This window comes from Metarhizium album (genome assembly GCF_000804445.1).
Source record: "Metarhizium album ARSEF 1941 chromosome Unknown scaffold_11, whole genome shotgun sequence".
Classification (NCBI taxonomy): Eukaryota; Fungi; Ascomycota; class Sordariomycetes; order Hypocreales; family Clavicipitaceae; genus Metarhizium; species Metarhizium album.
The window spans coordinates 623,910-642,688 of record NW_024467585.1 but is presented as its reverse complement, the minus strand read 5'-3'; the positions used below and the strand labels follow the sequence as shown (position 1 = coordinate 642,688).

Genomic DNA, 18,779 nt, shown 5'->3' with positions numbered 1-18,779 from the left:
GCCTGAACGCCATGAATGATGCATGCATGCTCGCGCTGCACCGCCGGAAAAAAGGGGAACAGCTAATTCGCATGCAACACGTACTGGCCTGCGACCCTGGCCCTCTCCATCTTGGCCACGACAGACGGCATGTCCCTCTTCAGTCTGCCCAGCGCCTCGACGGCGCCTCTGAAGCCGGCCTCCACGTCGCCCTGTCTCTCCAGGCTGTCTACTCGTAGCGAACCCTCCTTGCTGGCCCCCAAAACGACCGCCGCCCTACGCGCCTCAACCGCCTCGTCGTCGTGGCGGACCGCGTCGCGAACGCGCGCCGCCTGCTCGTCCGCCGCCTTGCCGGGCACGGAGCGCTTCAGCGCGGCCACCTCCTCGAGCAGCTTTTCCTCCTGGGCGATGAGCTCCGCGACACGCTGGCGCTTGCGGGCGTCGAAGGGCTCGTAGGTGTCGCGCGTCGCGGGCAAGGGAGACAGGTACTCGGTCGAGGAGACGGGGAGGCCGTTTATAGACAGGTTTGGCGCGGCGAGGGTGAAGGTCTTGTCGATAAACTGGTCTTGGTAAGCTGGCGGGCCTCTTTTTGGTCATGAGCAGCGCAGCGCATGGGAGGAAGAGGGAGGGAGAGAGGTACCTCGTTGACTAGGGATTCGATTTGGTTCCGGAGCTCGTCTTCGCCTTGGCCCGGGACGAGGGGGAAGGCTTCGTTGATGCGGGCAGCTGCTGCGCTGCGTACCTTGGCTACGAGGTAGACGAGGTCCTCGGGGGATTGGAGCTCGATCTTGCGCTGGGCTTGGGAGGCGGCTGAGTCTTGGTCCATGACGGTGATGGTGGACGTGGGACTGTTGCTGCTGAGGATTGAGTACGGAGTTGTTTACTTTTGGGATACGGAGACGGAGTAGTGGGTGAGTGTAGGTTAGCTGATGGATGGGTGGGGCAAACAGCCGGCGACAACCAGTCGGGGCACGAATGGATGTGGGGTGGCGGCCCGCCCAATGGCACCTGCTAAGCTCGCTCCACGTCGTGTCGACCGACGGCCATTTCATTTCAACCCTTGGGGGGGTCTGGTCTGGGCCATGACGGGGGCCAGTCACTTTCATGTTGAAGAAAAGGGGACCTGCTGCATGTTGAATCACAGCAGCCAGATTCTATTCATGTGAACCCTACGTTGCGCAACCATCCGCTGTCTTATCCGGATATGATTCGGTCCTTGAATCTCCGTTGAGATGGGCGACCCACCCCAACCACGTCTCAGGTCTCGGGATTCACGTTGGGGCGCCGAGCGTTGACGATTCCGAGAGCATTGCTGCCACTCGCTACGAAGCAATTTCCCATCACATGCACTGGCAATGGCGCTGCCACTTCAACACTATAGTGAAGAGGAATTTTATCGATACAAACGCCTAGAAACACCCCGTGTGTGCTCTAGAAACCTAGTCTCCAGCCGGAGCCAACACACATAGTCTACCTAACCGAAGGCCAAAAAAAAAAAGAAAGAGGAACCAAGCATACAGAACGATGACTTGATAGAACGGACGAAACAAGAAGTAAACTCCGAACGCTCCCTGCACCGGAGAGCTTCATTCGTGGAACTACGGTTCCCCGGGGCTGGACCCTGCCCAAAATATCCGTAAAAGTCGTCATCGTACGTTTTACCCTCATCATGCGCCTTTGATGGCACGCCACTCACGAAAGTCATCGTGTACGCCGAGCTCAACCGTGCCATGATGGAAGTAGTGCCTTATGCATCACAGGGTCGCCTTCTGCCCTGTGTACCCAATATTGAACCAAGGGATTTTTGTTCTTTGAATGGGACGAGAAAAGAAAAACAAGACAGCAGTTGCGACGTCATTGGATTACGAGTTGAAAACATGCAATAAAAATGAGCTGGAGAATAGAAAGGAATAAAAGACGTAGCGGGTATTGCTAAAGAAGGGAAGGCTTGCGATGTGGAATCAGTGACCGGCTCCCATAAAGTATCAAGACCAGATATATGTCTGAGACCCAGGGTGCCAGGGCCATGCAATCAAACTTGGCGCGAGATGCAACCACGGTGCGTTAATGAGGTAGCATGTTTCGAGATTCTTCGTCGCTGAGAATGATTTCGTGGACCGGCTCACGCTGGTTCTCGAGCGGGACGTAGTCGCAGTCGACATAGGAGGGGAGGAATATTTCTAGAAGCACAAGGTTAATCACGGTGGTAGTAGCTTGCATTGGGCGAAGGTGAGTGGACCAACCTGGATTCCAGACGAATCCCTGACTGGAGGACAGGTAGGAAATCTGTGTTGGAGTTTAGCATAGCTTGTACGGTATGGAATCCAGTCTGGTTAACCTAGGAGGACAGCTTACCAAACGGGGTGGTCCGTCAGGGTCGCCAATATTGATAACAGTGCTCTCTTGTTTGGAGATGGCCGAGCCTGTGGTGGGTGTCAGTAAAGGAGGCGTGATGTTTGGGCGATGAGAACTGTAGCAACTCCGACCGACGGGGCACACAGGCCCAACTTGGCCAAGCCAAGACTTACTCAACAAACTGGGTCGTCGTGTGTGTAGCATCTTGGTATTGGGGCTCGACGACGGCGAAGGATGTGAAGGCGAGCTTGAATAAGAGCTCATGGATGAGCTACCGAGGGCCTTTGTCGAGGCGTGAAATGCGTCGGTTGAAGCCGAGGTCCGGGTTGTTGGAATGATGATGGATGATGACATGGCTCGAGCTGGCGGACAGAAGACCGAGATGCGAGGCAAGACGGGACGGTCAGACGAATGCTGGCAAACGACGCGGCGGGTATGTACAGTCGGGGATTAACAAGGATGGCAGCGGCGGTCGAAAACGGTGCTTGTTGAAAGAGGTGACAAGTCCGCAGTAGTCGAGATGAGGAGAGATGTGGGGGGCGAGATGACGGAGAGTTGAGGTCGGCTTGGTGGATTTGGTGTGGTGAGTCTGAGACCAAGTCCCAGGTACTCCTGTCCAGTCGTGCCGGATCGGGCTATGGGATGGGCAGTAACGTGGCGGCCCTGGTGGGTGACAGGTGATTGATGAGCGAGAGCCGCACCGGACTTTGAATGTTGCAGCCGGCCGAACGTTTGAATTCACGAGGCGCCGACTACGGAAAGACTAATAACAAGAGCGTGTGGATCGTCGAGGACTCGAGGCGAAGGCGCGAGAGTGAGTGAGGAGGCAAAAAGAGGCGGGGGGGCGGAGAGCCAAGGCAGACAGACAGGCTTGAGTGAATATGGATAGAAAGCCTGTCACGGAGTAACATATGAGTAGAGCAGAGTAGGGTACTCCGTACCTGGGAAGTAGGTCAGGGAAAAGGGAAGAGAAGAAAGGAGGGAAAAGAATAGGATGAGCGGAGATAGACGTGGGTGCAGGTAGGTGCAGGTGCAGGTGCTTGTTGATTGAGGCAATGAGCAACGAGTGATGGACTCGGAGAGCGACGCCTGGCGCCGCAGCCACAGCCGCAGTCGGAACAGACGGAGTCGAACTTTAAGCCAGTATCCAGGTACTCCGTACCTGCCCGAGTCTCTACATACTTAAGTATCTAGGTACCCGGTGCTACTCAAGTACTTAGAAACACTCCCACAGATACCCTGACGGCTTTGTTCTTTGATTGCGCGCTAATAGCTCGCTGAACCACGTGCTTAGGTGCCCAGTACTTGGTACGGTGCACTTGTGCACCAATCACCGGTCAATGGCTTCATGGATGATTCATAATTGCATAGCCGCAAAATTGCACAAATGAACAAATGACCGCCCAGCAACTGCCAAACTCCCTATGCATATAATGTCGATTGATCGCGCAATACTGTGGACACAGGACTTCACACCCAGTTCAGTCTGAGTCTCAAACTGGCTCCTACGGACGGGAACTCAGTACGGACCATGCAGTCTCACGAGCGAAAATGCCACCGAGCGCTACCCGGGTCGAGTCCATGGTTCGGACCCCATCAATCATCAATCATCACAGCTTGACGGGCAGCTTGAGCCCCTTTAGACCAGGTCTAACCTGCGGCATGGCATCACCGACAGCAGGCCATGTTCCAATTGCCATCCCGCTATATCCGAAATCTTTAGCGTACAGGCCCATATCAGTTGGTCCGTACCGTCGACTGGAATGGAGCCCGTTGAGCTTCCCCCCCCCCCCCCCGCGGAAGACGCCATCATCAGCTGGGAGCTACTAGTGAAGAACCACGAAGCTTACAACAAGCTCGAGCTCTTCTCCATTGTATGCTGATATTACAACCTGACATGCTGGCCCATGCGTCTTTATCTGGCGCGAGTGGCTATCGTGACGATGGATACTTGGTGGTGAAGCATGTCATTCTCGTTCGTGCCATCTCCGTATCGACGCCTCCGGCCGCCAACTTGACGACGCGCCCAAGTTGTTGCTTCGAGGAATGGCATGTGATGCCCCGCTTGACAGCACATAAGGCCTGCCTAATCTGCAGGCCCGAGCCACGTTGCACCACTCGGACCGTTCCCCCCATGCCATTCGGATGGCGGTCGTGGTTTGATGTAGACCAATCAATCTGAGTAAAGCCCTGAACGAAGACACTGTCACACGACGATGGACACCACAGCAAGATGGCACATATATTCTATATTATGGCTTTATCCGATGAGCGAGTCCAGAATCCAGATTATATGGTGGGCATGTACAACTCCAGACTACGTTGTCAGAAATGCTGTACTGCAGAGCTTCCATGTATTCTCGCAAATCCGTCGAGAGGCTTATTTTATCCTTCTGCTCCCTCACAGCCTGGGTATAGATGCTCCTGGATGAAATTTCGACAATCTTGCTTGGCCTCGTCAACGCCGATTCTGCCCTGTTGCATCAACATCCAGATGGCGTTGACAAGACGGCCTCGGCGCTCAGCGGCGTCCCATTCCTTGGGCCACAAGTACAAGTCGTTCTGTAACCCGGAGGCAATGAAAGCTGCGACATTCAAGTCAAAGCAAAACGCCCAGCTCATCATCTGGGATACACGAGCCCATACCAAAAGTCACCAGTCCGTACTATAGCCTGGGGCGAAAGAAAATACAGCACTCTTCACACCCGCTTCTGGTGCCTTTGCGGGGTTTCGCCCCTGCTTTTTTAGCACTCGTGCATCGTACGACGATGTAAAGAAGGTTCTCAGTACTCCGTACCATGACGGCTACATGACGAGCTTGAGCCGCATTAGCAACTCCCCTGTGTTGCACAGTGCGACTGTTTGGGACAGTTTGGGCAAACTTGATTTTCTGTCTAGGTATTCTAAAGCAGTAGGCTCTCTTTTGCTCTGTCAAAGCTAGCTTACCGTTGCTAACACTGAAGCAAAATCTAGTTCATCTATATTCTAGACATTTCTCTAGTTATATCCTGTCTTCCTTGTGCATGTCAGAGAGTTTGTACAAGTACTCGGTAACTTTCCAAATCCAATCTGATGGCCATGCAGCCCCAAAGGGTGCTGGCTGGTTGTGACTACTTACATGGAAGACGCGGCTAAATAGGAGATTTACACCGTCCTATATAGGCCGACATCAGCTCACTATCCTACCCTACACGATTGAAATCAGCGCCGCTTTTCCATAATATGTCGTCGTATTTGCAATAAAGAGTGAAATTACACAGCTATATAAATTATCATGGGCAGCACTACGATTACTACTGTTCCCGACCAGACGGATCTCGACAATACCTCTTTCTCACCATAGGCACGCCTACACGGACACAAAACTAACTAGCTTCAGGTTCTTCAGTCTCTTCAGGAGACGGATCGTCCTTCTCCTTTGGATGGGTGTCGGGTTCGTCAGACCCGGGACCCAACCTTGCTGCACCGCTCCTGAGGCTCATGGTATTCCTGTCACTGCTAGGGACAACGGTAAATTCACCCGAGTTCCCGTAAATGTCAAATATCCTGAACCAGGTATTAAATATGAAGCCATTGGGGTAAAGGTTGGTCGGCTCGTTGTCGAGCCTGAATCTGGTCAGGCACAGGGTATGCGCCTGCTCTCGGATGACGATGTCGGCCGTCTTGCCGCCCGGATATGACGACCCGTCGGCCCGGTGCGTGTAGCCTACCCTGACGGTGGTCCTCGGGCCCATGTCCCAGATGTAGCGAATGAACTTTCTGCCTCTGTTGGTGTAATGCCCGATTGAGTGCCGCATGCCATGGACGGCATAGGAAGCCGGCAGGTGGCCGAAGCGATCGACCTTTTTGAAGTTGTGGACGTTGCTCCTGAGGTAGTAATTGTCCTGGTCCCAATTGCTGGCGTTGGCCGTGTCGTACCTCTCGAACGAGACATTGCCCATGTGGTAGCTTACGGGCACGACGCCTCGCAGGGTTACGCGTGTGTCAAAGTTGCCGGTGCGGGTTGTGATGACAACATTGTTTGGCTGCCTGATACGGGCAGCAATGTCTTTGCTCTCGAACCTCGTCGTGGAAACCCAGTACCGCTGCGCTTGGTCGTTTGCACGAGGCTCACCTTCAGCCGCTTCAGGTTCCTTCTTGTCGGCCGCTTCGGGTTCCTCCTTGTCAGCCGCTTCGGGCTCCTCCTCGTCGGGGTCTTTGCGGCCGGGCGGCATGCTGTGCGAAAACTCGTTTTCTTGAGTCGTATAGGTCCATCCCCCGGTCAGCTTTTCGCTGGTGTTGTAATAGTCACACAGCTCAATTGATGACAACTCTGCAGCCGTCAAAGTGACTGGTTGCAGGGTGGTTGGATGGATTGCTCTGATGAGGATGTTGACCGCCACTTGCATGCGGCCGTTGCCAAAGAGGACGAGGTCATTTCCTCGGATGACGAGGTTGTTGACTTCCCACTGTCGAGACATGATGTATAATATAATACTGTGTGCTTTCAAAGGCAATATAATGAAACGGATGTCGACCCACGAGTGCCATCCCTGGCCTCTTGTTGGCATTCATGGCACTTTTATATCTATCCCATCAATGATCAGTTTGCATCAACTGGTGGCCATGTCGCCTTTGCGCGCAGGTTGTTCTGGTTGATTGCGCATTTTCGTTTTGTCCGTCACGTGCAGGCGACGGAAACATCCAGTCCAATGGCACGACTGCCCGCCTTCCCGTTTCACAGATTGGGAACCGTCTTAGGTATCATTGACTTCATCGATGTTGCTCAAGTCTCTGAAGCTGAACCGACTTTCCGACTACACTGCGACATGTTGTAGTATCGCTACACTGTGGCTTGGCGATTGGATAGCTGAAATGCACGAGTATGCATCTTCGTTACGGTCAAGTATTTCCTCGTATCGCGAAGAGCTGACAAAGCAGCAGTGTTTGGGTAGGCAACTCCGTCTTCACGCAAATACCGACCTGCTGGGAGCCGGATTAAGGAATATATTTTCCCGAGTGGCTGACTGAAACACGGCTATCAAGTACGGATATACGGAGTAGGCGTCGCACCAACGCTGCACAGGCTGGACCGTCCTGCACAAATGTACCTCACAAGAGAATCCGAACTCGGTTGCAACGGCAATTTCCCACCGTCTGTGGCAAATAATGCCGTGCCGGCTGCTGTGCCCCTCACGGTACGCCATACGACATGACCGGATGGCTCAGAATCCGACCGTCTCCGCTTCTAAATGTCGTTTCTGGAGACGCCGCTCAGTGAGGGAGAGAAGGAGGGGAGGAGGAGGGGATAACGTGAAAGCAAAGGCGATGCAGCGTATATATCGCATGGACCAAGAACAGTGGTGTAGATGTCAAGCCGAGACATTCTGCCTTGACGATATATCGCTATATACACTCCAATCCATCCAACCATACAACAAATTTTACCCGCAAAACTGTCGTGGTAGGCTTCAAAAATGATTTACTCTCAAGGGTTCAACTTTGGCAGTTTCGTGGAAAAGGGCGTGGACGCACGTACCGGTCAATACACCTGCACAATTGACCTGTATGAAGCTCCGACACAAGCCAGAAACTGCCCCCCGTTCAAGATATCTCTAAGCTTTAATCCCCTAAACACTGAAAATATCGGGTTTGGAGCAGGGTGGTCACTGAGTCTCCCCGCCTATGAGCATCGCCAAAGCAAGCCCACAGTCATTCTTTCAACCGGCGAGTCGTACCAAGTTACAGAATCATCTCAAGCGGTCGCGGTCAAGGATAAGAAGCTCGAGAGCTTTCAAATGAAAAAGCTGGCGTCTGATACCTACCAAATTTCTTACAAATCCGGCCAAGTTGAAATTTTGAAGAACCACTCAAACGCGTATAAAAGGTCCGTTTTGCACGAGGTTTACGCCTCGACTGGCCGCTCATTGGCTCTAGAATGGGACAGATCCGGTGACCAACCGCGTCTCTCTAAAGTCAAGCAAGGCTCTGAAGTGCTTCTGGAGATTGACTACCGGACTGCCAGCTCTCCTACCATAACACGGGCTCCAAAGACCCCGGAAGCGAGTACTTTCACCGTTGTGCTCAGGAACAATCAATTGGAAGAGCTCCGCTTACCCCTGGATGACACAACATCGTGGAGAATTCTCTACAACAGCTTTGGTCACATAAGACATGTTACAAGTCCCTCAGGTCTTGTGGAAGAGATCCAGTACAAGGAAGATGGCCACCACCTGCCCACCGGAGCGCCTTATCGAACAATCCCCTACGTCATCTCTCATACTGAGCGGCCTGGGAACGGGCAGGATGCCATCGTGACCAACTACACGTATTCTTCTCGCAACTTCCTTGGCTATAACGGCAGCCACAACTGGAATGATGGAGAAGACAACTTGTTCCGGAGCCCTTTTGATTACACGTATGACTCAACCGTCACGGTTCAAGGAGGATCTCGGACAAAGAACACGTACAACAAGTTTCATCTTCTTTTCCTTTCCGAAAGACAGAAAAGCACCAAGAAAGTCACACAGACCATCACGTATCATGCAAACGTGTCTGCCGCGTTCGATGTCCAACCTGCGCAGTATCAACTGCCCAAGAGAGTCGACACAAAGTACGAGGATACATCCAGCAAGGCGTCTCGTACTGAAACAAGTCACCATCAATTTGACGAATGGGGCAATCCGACTGAGGAAACGGAATCAAATGGCATCACCACTATTCGCGAGTACTATCCACCGAGCGGCGAGCAGGGGCCAGGTAATGTCGTGAGATGCCCAGCTGATCCCTTCGGGTTTAAGAGATACCTCAAAACGGAGACGGTTCGCCCGGGACCAAGCGACCACGTTGCGCCGCCACGCGTCGAAAGCTACACGTACTCCCAGGTGCCGGCAGCGACTGGCGGCAAGGCTTCGTATTTTGTCGTTGTCAAGCAGCGACAGAACTTGGGGACGGGTGCGGTCCTGACTACCACCGACTACGACTACGTGAACCAACCTACGGCCAGGGACCACGGGCGTCTGCGACGACAGATGGCTTGGGTTACACGGGAGCTCCCCATAGCCCAGGATTGGATATATTCCTATCCCAACAACAACCAGCTGTCGCAGACCATGACAACCAGAACATTTGATGGCTCAACTGTAGCTGAACAGACCGTCTACTCCTTATGGAGCGGGCTCACCGTGTCTTACAAGAACGAAGCAGACATTACCGAGCACTTTTACTATGATAAGATTGGCCGACAGATTAAAGCTGTCACGGCTCAAGGTACACCATTTGAAAGCGCGCAAGAAATCACGTACGCCGTTCTCGGGATTCCCAACGGAACCCAGCGCACCGTCACCGAGGCCACGGGCGTCAAGACCAGGTACACTAGCGACGGCCTGGAAAGACTCCATACTATCCATAAACAGGATGACATAACTCAGACTATGCGACTGGTCCAGCAGAGCAGATACAATGCACAGGGCCAAGAGACTGAGGTGGTTGAGCTGGATTGGTTGAGGACTGGAAACCAGGACAGACCAACTGAGCAACGAAGCACCAAATCCATCGAGTACGACGACTGGGGAAATGTCAGCAAGGTGACGGAAAGCAACGGCCTAGTCACTTTGACGGCCCAAGACCCTATTTCTTTGACAACAACCGAAGGCATAAGAGGGGAGGGCACGACAAGGACGGAAATCAACCTTTTCGGCAGCCCCAAGGTGATATCACTCCCCAAAAGCGACTCGGCCAGCACGCTCTACAGCAAGATAAGCTACGCGTACGACGGCTTCGGACGCTGTGTCAGCAAAACGGACCACCTTGGCCGAAGAACAGCATACGACTACGACCACTTTGACCGCATCAAAAAGACCACCTGGCCGAGTGGACGCGTCGTCGACACCCAGTACGCCGACCACACGACTGCCATCCTCCCCAAATCAATGCAAGTCAATGGCAGAAACATGGGGCAGCAGTCATTTGACGGCCTGGACCGCATTACTTCCAAGGTTGTCGGCGCCCGACGCACCCGTCAGACATACGAACATGTCGCACCCGAGCCAGTTCACATCACTAGCTCCAAGGGCGACCAGCTAAATCTTACGTACGAGTCAGCCTTGGACCACGCCCCTACCAGCGTGAGGAGTGTCGACACGGCGGACTCCTTCCAATACGATCATCGACTTGGTGCCCTGTCGGGGTTTAGCGGTTCCTACTCGACTCACACCCTGGAGCACTTTCCTTCGGGCCTGCTGTCCAAGGAAGTCATCAAGATAAAGGGTATAAACCAGCTCTCGGCAAGTTATACCTACTCCGTGGCCGGGAAGCTACAGTCGTACACGGACGTCCACGGGACGACAAGTGTGGTGGACTACGATGGACACGGCAGACCTGCACGCCTCACCCAGGGCAGAGTGGTCGTGTCCCTGACCTACAACAGTTCGAGCCGTGTCTCTGAGAGCCGCGTCGAGGACGAGGCCACAAGGACGGCAATAACGACGAAACTGGCCTACGACGACTTTGGCCGGGAGACGAAACGATCCGTCTACAGGGCCGGCACAACGCTGCTCTACCACCTGAGCCAGTCGTACAACGAAATTGGCCTGCTCAGCTCGCGCAAGAAAGAAAACGACCAGGGCGTCCTGCGCGAAGAATCTTTCCAGTACGACGTCCACAACCATCTCGTCAGGTACGACTGCAGCGGCAGTCAACCGCCGACAGATCACCAAGGTCGCCGGCTGCGATCCCAGCAGTTCACGTTTGACAACTACGACAACGTCACCCAGTGCTCGACCGTGTTTCAAGACGGCACCAACAACACGGCAATCTATTCCTTCAGCGACCAGGACCCCACACAGCTCGTCGGCATTGTCAACAGCAGCGCGGGCGACCCTGCCAGAGTAGAGCTCGAGTACGACGCAAACGGCTGCTTGACGCGAGACGAGCAAGGCCGCACGCTGCAGTACAACAGCACGAGCCGTCTGACCGCTGTGCTTGACGCCAACCGCCGGCCCCTCTGTCAGTACGAGTACGACGCCAGCGGGAAGCTCGCCTGCCAAATGGTCCCGGACCAGCCCGACACGCACTTCTTCTACCGCGGGGACTCTCTCATCGCCGTGAAGAGGGGTGACCGCCACGTCAGCTATGTGTCCAGCGGAGCGCAGTACTGGGCAGAAACAGCCACGCAGGGGGCAAGCTCCAAAACCAGCCTCTGGGCCGTGGACAGCCAGCAGTCGGTCCTGACGGCGGTGGACGGCGAGAACGCAGAGGTCCGGCACCAGGACTACACGCCCTACTGCTTCTCCAGCACCGGCGGCTCCGCGCCCTCTATAGGATTCAACGGGCAGTGGCGGGACCCCGTGACGGGCTGGTACCATCTTGGCAACGGATACCGCGTGTACAATCCCGTCCTGATGCGCTTCCATACCCCCGATCCCTGGAGTCCCTTTACCTCGGGAGAGGTGAACCCGTACGCGTACTGTCTCGGCGACCCCATCAACCGCGTCGATCCAAGCGGCCACTTTAGTCTCTTTGGGCTCAAGTTCGGATGGAAGGACCTGATTATGGCGGTGGTCGGTATCGCCGTCAGCATCGGCGTGGGCATCCTCACCGGCGGCGCCTCGTTTGCCATCCAAGTCGGCGTAGGTCTTGCCGCCGGCTTCCTCTCCGACGTCGTGTCCGGAGTAGTGGGTGACCTGGCGGACGGCAACAAACCTACGTGGAAGAGCGTCGGGCTGGACGCCCTCGGCGGCCTTCTCGGCGGGATAGGAGGCGCGGTAGGCGACACCGTGCTGAAGCAGGGCTTCAAGCAGGGCGTGAGGGCCGCCAAGGCCGGCTCGACGGCAGTCAAGACGGCCCTCGGCCGCGCAGGCTCCTACTCGGTCACGAAGCCCGTCGTCAGTGCGGCGGCCGGTTCGGCGGCCAAGAAGAGCATCTCCGCAACCGTCAAGAGCACCGTCAGAGGCATCGCCCGCGGCTTCATCCCTTCGCAGGCAGCGGCCCGAGGCGGCCTTCATCTGACCGGGCTTGGTGCCGAGGGTGCCGAACCGCCGGCCGACCAACAGCGTCCTGCTGGGGAATCGCCCGTCGGCGTCGGCGTCGGCAGTCGAGGGTCCACGGGGAGCAGCGGACCTGCGCAGGTGGGCAGTCAGTCCTACTATCTCAACAGGGGGTCCTCGATGGCGAGAGACATTATCCGACCTGCCATGAAGAACGGCGGCGGCCGGGCCTTGACGAGCGTCCTCAGGCCGCCGCAGCTTTCGCCGTGGTTATTGAGTGGGTATGGTGCTGATCCTGGCGCAGGACAGGCATTCGTCGCCAATCTGCTGAATCGTGATGTTAGGTTTGCCTATGAGTTGTCGGGGGGTGTGGTTTCCGAGCAGGACGATGATGACATTTGAGTTGCGGTACGAGATAGCTTACTAGTGCTTAGTGTTGACTTGTTCTCTAGTGTGCTTTGAATATGAATATCGCTGGTATAGGAACTCTGTCCCGGGAATTCGCGGTAGTGACATTGCGCAGCTCGTAAGCACGGCTACTCTCTGAGGCAAAACACACGATGTAGGTTGCTGGCTAGTCCACTTAGCGAGGTTACACATTCATCTGTGCATTTAGTTGGGTCATCTACCGCTACACAACTTTCAGGGCGGCCGCGACGACAATCAGGGCGACTTCGTCAGCGACGCTCCGGCCGAGGCCTCCGACCACTGGCCCCTAGGACGGGCGTCTGGCTCGTCGTGATACCAGTCCTGACCTCCCTGGGGAAGGGGAAAGAGACCCCATTCACACCTATATGGACTGGTTACTTGCCCGAGTAAGCTGCGTCAGGTGCAGCAGACTACTCGAGAGAGAGCTGTGGCTGACGTGATTTCTGGCTCTTGTAAAAACAACTTCACTCCCGAGCAGACCAAGCCGTGTGCGCGCTATCCTGTCCCTGATCCGACTTGGCTCTCTTGCAACTAGCTTCCACTGCATGTCTGCTTGCGAGCTTTATCTTTGCGCCGCTGCACATGTCAAAAAATGGCCAGCTATTATCCCGTACGGTCTGATCGTGTGGAAGCCAAAGTCGACGCAATATTCAAAACAAGTAATCTCAAACCTGGTACCGTGATAAGCCACTCATTCTCGGCCTAGCCGTATAATTTCGTCATCCCTTTCATGGACTGTCCTCGTTCGTGCTCACTGTTGACATTGACCTGATTTTGCAGTGCATTGGACGCGCACAGCAGACACCAAGCAGCGTGCATCATCGCATCGACTACCACCGCGAAATGAATGCTGAGTTGCCAAATAATCATGATAATATCAAGCTCATAGTGGCATTATAAGGAACTCCAGCTTTTTTACGTTACGTTCCAGGGTTAGTTCCTAGCCTCGCTCCTAGGTGAAGTTGCATGACTCGTCACGTGCGGCTTTGCCGTTTGAGCAAGTGGTCCATCCAACATACCATGACTAAGCATCCAAGCTCGCTTGCCAGGCACGGCGAGACTACGTTTGCCGTCGACGCCTACATGTGCATGTACGGATGCGCCCTCATAATCCAACTTCATCAAGCCCATTGCATCCCCCCCCGACAAACTTTGTTCATCTCGACGCCGTCTTCCCCACTGCGAGGTGACTGATTTCAGCGGCCTCACCGTCGACCGGATAACCGAACTGCGAATTCGACCGCTCTCTGGCCCCTGTTCGCGAACCCATCTCACACGTCGCCTTATTTCCTCGTCGCAGAGGTAGCTGCGTTGCTGCCACACAATGGGCGATATTGCGGTCGAGAGCCAGGTCAATCATGTGCCGCCGCACAAAAAGGCCGTCCCGTCAACGATCCCTACCGTCGACAACTTCGAGGGTCTTTCTACCGAGGGTGGCGATGACTACGCCTCACTGAAGAAGTTGCAGAGACAGCTAGAGTAAGCACGTTCGCGTCTCGGTCTTGATGCTCCTTGAGTTTTCGTATGCGTTCCTGCGATGACGACAGGAGGTATTGCTACAAAGCCTCGTTACTGACCATCTCTAGATATATCCAGCTACAAGAAGAGTACATCAAGGATGAGCAAAGGTACACATTGCTGCCTCCATCACCACGCCCACATTGCTCGCCGTGAAGCTGGCCAAGGTATCTGACACAGAATGCAGGAGCCTGAAGCGTGAGCTGGTACGAGCTCAGGAAGAAATCAAGCGCATCCAGAGTGTGCCGTTGGTCATTGGTCAATTCATGGAGGCCATCGATCAGAAGTATGTTTGTCCCGGAAATGCCCTCGTGAGAGTCGTCTCGCTGACCCGTGTTTTACTTTGCAGCACCGGCATCGTTCAGTCAAGTACTGGATCCAACTACGTCGTTCGGATTTTGTCTACCCTTGACCGCGAGTTGCTGAAACCTTCATCGTCTGTCGCACTGCATCGGCACTCAAATGCTCTCGTCGACATCCTGCCCCCTGAAGCCGACTCCTCCATTGCCATGCTCGGCGCGGACGAGAAACCGGACGTGACGTACGCCGATGTTGGTGGGCTGGACATGCAGAAGCAGGAGATTCGCGAGGCTGTCGAGCTGCCGTTGACGCACTTCGACCTCTACAAGCAAATCGGGATCAATCCTCCTCGTGGTGTTCTGTTGTACGGTCCTCCGGGGACAGGCAAGACCATGCTCGTCAAGGCCGTGGCCAACTCAACCACTGCCAGCTTCATCCGAGTTGTTGGCTCGGAATTCGTCCAGAAGTACCTCGGAGAGGGTCCCCGAATGGTCCGAGATGTCTTCCGAATGGCGCGCGAAAACTCGCCTGCCATCATCTTCATCGACGAAATCGACGCCATTGCCACGAAGCGTTTCGATGCCCAGACGGGCGCTGACCGTGAAGTGCAGCGTATTTTGCTTGAACTTCTCAACCAGATGGATGGGTTCGATCAGACATCCAACGTCAAGGTCATCATGGCCACCAACCGTGCCGACACTCTGGATCCCGCTTTGCTGCGTCCGGGCCGGCTGGACCGAAAGATTGAGTTCCCCTCGCTGCGAGACCGCCGCGAACGTCGCCTCATCTTCACCACTATTGCCAGCAAGATGTCCCTCGCCCCCGAGGTCGACCTCGACAGCTTGATTGTGCGCAACGACCCGCTTTCGGGCGCCATCATTGCTGCCATCATGCAGGAGGCTGGTCTGCGGGCGGTCCGCAAGAACCGGTACAACATCATCCAGAGCGACTTGGAGGATGCGTACTCTAGCCAGGTCAAGGGCACAAGCGACGACAACAAGTTTGACTTTTACAAGTGAGCACGTGTGCGGTGGCATGATTGTCAGTGCGGTGCCGGGGATACTGGCAACAATGCAATGCAAAATGCCCCGAAATACACGGCGAGAATAGGACAGTCGCGGCCCCGGGGGGGGGGGAGGGAGGAGCAGGAGGAGGCATGTCAACGGAAACGTTGCTGTTACCGGTAGATGCAACGGAGCTGAAAGCGCCATCCACCTTTCAGCCCTGCAGGATACCTGGCAAAATATTGTATTGTACTTTTAGTGCCACTCGTCGCGTCGAGCTACATGACACGTTTTGCGTTTTGTTGGCCACCGCAGCCCCCAGGGACGGACACTCCGTCTGAGAAGCCGTTCCATCCAGTCTGGGACGCGAGTCGTGACCAAAGTAAGCCACCACCAGCACAGCGCGTCTGTGCAACAGAAACCACCAGACTGTTCGCGCCTCTCGAGTCTCGACACCAACACCCGTCCCCGTATCACCAAACCTGCATTTGCACGGCTGGTCCTTTGCATTTCAAATTGCAGCATTCCTGCACCATGCCCGAGTACGACATGACACGTCAGGACCACGTCTCCGGTCTGCATACTCCGTACTCCGTACCGTAGTCTGTATGTACTTAATGTAGCCTCGGTCGTCGCGTCAGCGTCTAGAGCGAGCTGCGTGTTTTGCGTGAGCACGCCGAATTCGACGACGCCGTGCTCCGTGGCCTCGATGGGCCCAAACTGTTCTTTGTTTTTGTCTTCTTTGTTCTCTTGGACATCTGGCCGTGCTGACCTTTTCCGAGTGATGGCCCGGCCTACCGTCTATATTAGTTGCCTGCCTGCCTGCCTGCCTGCCCTGTACCTACCATTCATTCCCTAACCGTGTTGCGCCCGAGCGGGAAAAAAGACGTGACAAAACAAACACGAGGTGGACATTAGCCAAAAGTGAATTTTTCCAATTCGTCAAATCGACAGAATAAAAAAAAAAAACAAAGAACCAAAGACTAGACCTGTGTCTGCTGCGCAGCTCCACGTGGCTCCGACAAGTCCTCGACAAACAAGTGGGCTCTAGCAAAAACTTCCTGCACCATTCGCCATCAACCTCGAGGGTTGTCCGTATAATTAGGCCCCAAACTCCATTCGAAACGTCAAAGCAGTACAAGCTCGCATTATTATTACCCAGCTCGTCTCTGTTACGAGAACCCATGTTGAACGCCGATGCCATGCAGAACAAGATGAGAGACGCAATAGGCACGCGAAGCCATCTTCGTCTCTCTCTTGGGAAATGGGGTATCAGAAAAATCGCATCTATGCGGTGGCGCATTGCCATGGCGGGAGCAGTGGCTCGGTAATCGCAAGCTCGAGTCCATTCGCGAGGAAAAAGGTCCAGTCGTGGCGGGTGTCCTCGTCATGGGACATGGAAACGCATCCGAGTCCAACACGCGCCTTCTCAAAGATTGCTTAAGAATTCAACGCGACCCCAATCTCGAAGAGGAGTTGCACAAACTTGCCATGGAGCTCAATGAAGAAATCGGCCTGTCCAACAAGCTCCGCCAGTCCCCGAGCCTTTAGTGATGAAGCTCCCGGACCGCCACCCATACGTCTTGTGAAGGCACTTCCGCCAGTCAAGAAGCTGCTGCCAGACCGGTCGACTGCGGCAGGAGGAGGATCGAAAGCAAAGGAAGCTTGGGGCTGCTGTGGTTGAGCTCCACCCCCGTACATGACACTGCCAATAGGTGACGAGTTGGCTGTTGTGCGTTCCGCTTCAGCTTCGGCGAGCTGCTGGATCCAGGTGGCCAGATCCCGGAAAGCTGCCGAGATCATAGCAAACGTCTTCATCGCTAATCTCTCCCTGTGCGTACTGAGGGCTAAAAAGGCGTACACTCGCTTATGTCCTCGGGCATGTACATCTGGAATGCGGAAGATGTATGCTGTGGTAAAACCGGCCAGAGCATCGCCAAAGAAAATTGGCCCCCCTGTTGCTGCGGAGCCGGGGCTCTGGGTTGTGACAAAGGAAGGTGACGGATTGAGCAGCGGTGATGAGGCTGGTGTAGATGTTGGTGGAGGCCGGGGGAGGGTCTCAAACGACAGTGCGCGTAGGCATGACGCACGAATCAACGAGAAGGAATCAGCCAGGATGGGTTCATGGGTAGAGGTGTAGTTGACGTAGTGGAAGTGATATGGAGTTCGCTCTGATGACGTCGATGTGCTGGAACAAGACGTATTTCTAGAACTACTGGCTGTTGGCGCTGTCCGCCGCGACCGCACACGCCGTGTACTGGTTTCGCGATCACCATCTGTGTCACTCGACGTCTGCGAGTTAGGTGGCGAAGTCTGTCCGGCGGCCCCAAAAACCCTCTCGACAGGAGCCTTGGTGCGTAGAGTTGGGCCATGTGCCCCGGTGGCATAGTCCTCTGTGGCTGCGCCAGAGGCCTGTCGCCTTGGTAGCGTCATGGCACAGTTCTCACAAGGGCCTTGCTTCTTGGTGACTGTGTCATCATAGGTCCGCCTGAAGCTTGATTCCCGGCGGGGTTGCTGGAACACTGGACGTGGGCTTTCTGGCGGCGTCTCGAGTGCCGAAGAGTTGACTATGCAGTTTGTATCACCGGATGCTGTTGCGGAGCGGCGCAAGGCAGCACGCTGCGCGTGAGCATCATGCTCCGAGGCCGGTGCAGAACCGCTGCGTCCGATACCTAGATCCCTAAAGCCATCACCTAAGGCAACAGAAGACTGAGATTGCGGCGCGGATGTCGGACCGCCGGATCGTTTTCGAACGTCCCATTTCGCTTTGCTGGTTGCTGCACTTGTGGGATCGACTTCCTCGAAACACACAGAGCATGGGTTTCTGAGTCCCTCGGTGACCATCAACGGGGTTGGCCCATGGATGTCACAGTAGTGAGCAAGGCATAACTTGAAAGCAGTAGTTAGCTTTGTACCAATAGCCATGGTGAGTTTTGATGTGTCCACGTAAGTGCATCGCTTGAGCTGCTATCATGGACAGGATTGGGAAGAAGCCTGCTGAGTATAAGAGGCAGATTCAGAATTTGCCCGAGTGGTAACAAGACGAGATGTGGATATGTATCCATGGCAGGGTCAGAGTCTCATTTCAGTGGCAAATCACACACAAGTCAAGCAAGGACGCAGCTGACTCGGTCTGCAGCAGGGCTGATGGAGATTGCCCAGTCTCCTCAAAGAAGCAAACAAGCTCCAGGGCCAGGTTCGCAGAAGAAACACACAACAAGAGCCTCCA

General features: G+C 54.9%; 6 protein-coding genes across 6 annotated transcripts; 2 read left to right on the top strand and 4 right to left on the bottom strand.

The window, feature by feature from the left end:
* Positions 1–62: 62 nt before the first annotated feature.
* On the bottom strand, positions 63–805 carry MAM_04939 (Kinetochore Mis14; the record flags this gene model as incomplete). Its single annotated transcript, XM_040823737.1, has 2 exons — positions 63–539; positions 620–805. 2 exons carry the CDS (start codon positions 803–805, stop codon positions 63–65), a joined length of 663 nt encoding a protein of 220 aa, XP_040678408.1.
* A 1,238-nt stretch (positions 806–2,043) lies between these two features.
* Positions 2,044–2,688, bottom strand: MAM_04938 (uncharacterized protein; the record flags this gene model as incomplete). Its single annotated transcript, XM_040823736.1, has 4 exons — positions 2,044–2,159; positions 2,223–2,265; positions 2,335–2,402; positions 2,508–2,688. 4 exons carry the CDS (start codon positions 2,686–2,688, stop codon positions 2,044–2,046), a joined length of 408 nt encoding a protein of 135 aa, XP_040678407.1.
* A 3,011-nt stretch (positions 2,689–5,699) lies between these two features.
* MAM_04937 (uncharacterized protein) lies at positions 5,700–6,794 on the bottom strand (the record flags this gene model as incomplete). The annotated part of the gene is made up of 1 exon (XM_040823735.1): positions 5,700–6,794. One exon carries the CDS (start codon positions 6,792–6,794, stop codon positions 5,700–5,702), a length of 1,095 nt encoding a protein of 364 aa, XP_040678406.1.
* Positions 6,795–7,790: 996 nt separating this feature from the next.
* Positions 7,791–12,701, top strand: MAM_04936 (YD repeat-containing protein; the record flags this gene model as incomplete). The annotated part of the gene is made up of 1 exon (XM_040823734.1): positions 7,791–12,701. The coding sequence occupies one exon, from the start codon at positions 7,791–7,793 to the stop codon at positions 12,699–12,701; it is 4,911 nt and encodes a 1,636-aa protein (XP_040678405.1).
* A 1,351-nt stretch (positions 12,702–14,052) lies between these two features.
* On the top strand, positions 14,053–15,565 carry MAM_04935 (26S protease regulatory subunit 6B; the record flags this gene model as incomplete). Its single annotated transcript, XM_040823733.1, has 4 exons — positions 14,053–14,207; positions 14,315–14,356; positions 14,434–14,532; positions 14,596–15,565. The coding sequence occupies 4 exons, from the start codon at positions 14,053–14,055 to the stop codon at positions 15,563–15,565; spliced, it is 1,266 nt and encodes a 421-aa protein (XP_040678404.1).
* Positions 15,566–16,990: 1,425 nt separating this feature from the next.
* On the bottom strand, positions 16,991–18,475 carry MAM_04934 (Folliculin; the record flags this gene model as incomplete). Its single annotated transcript, XM_040823732.1, has 1 exon — positions 16,991–18,475. The coding sequence occupies one exon, from the start codon at positions 18,473–18,475 to the stop codon at positions 16,991–16,993; it is 1,485 nt and encodes a 494-aa protein (XP_040678403.1).
* Positions 18,476–18,779: the final 304 nt, after the last annotated feature.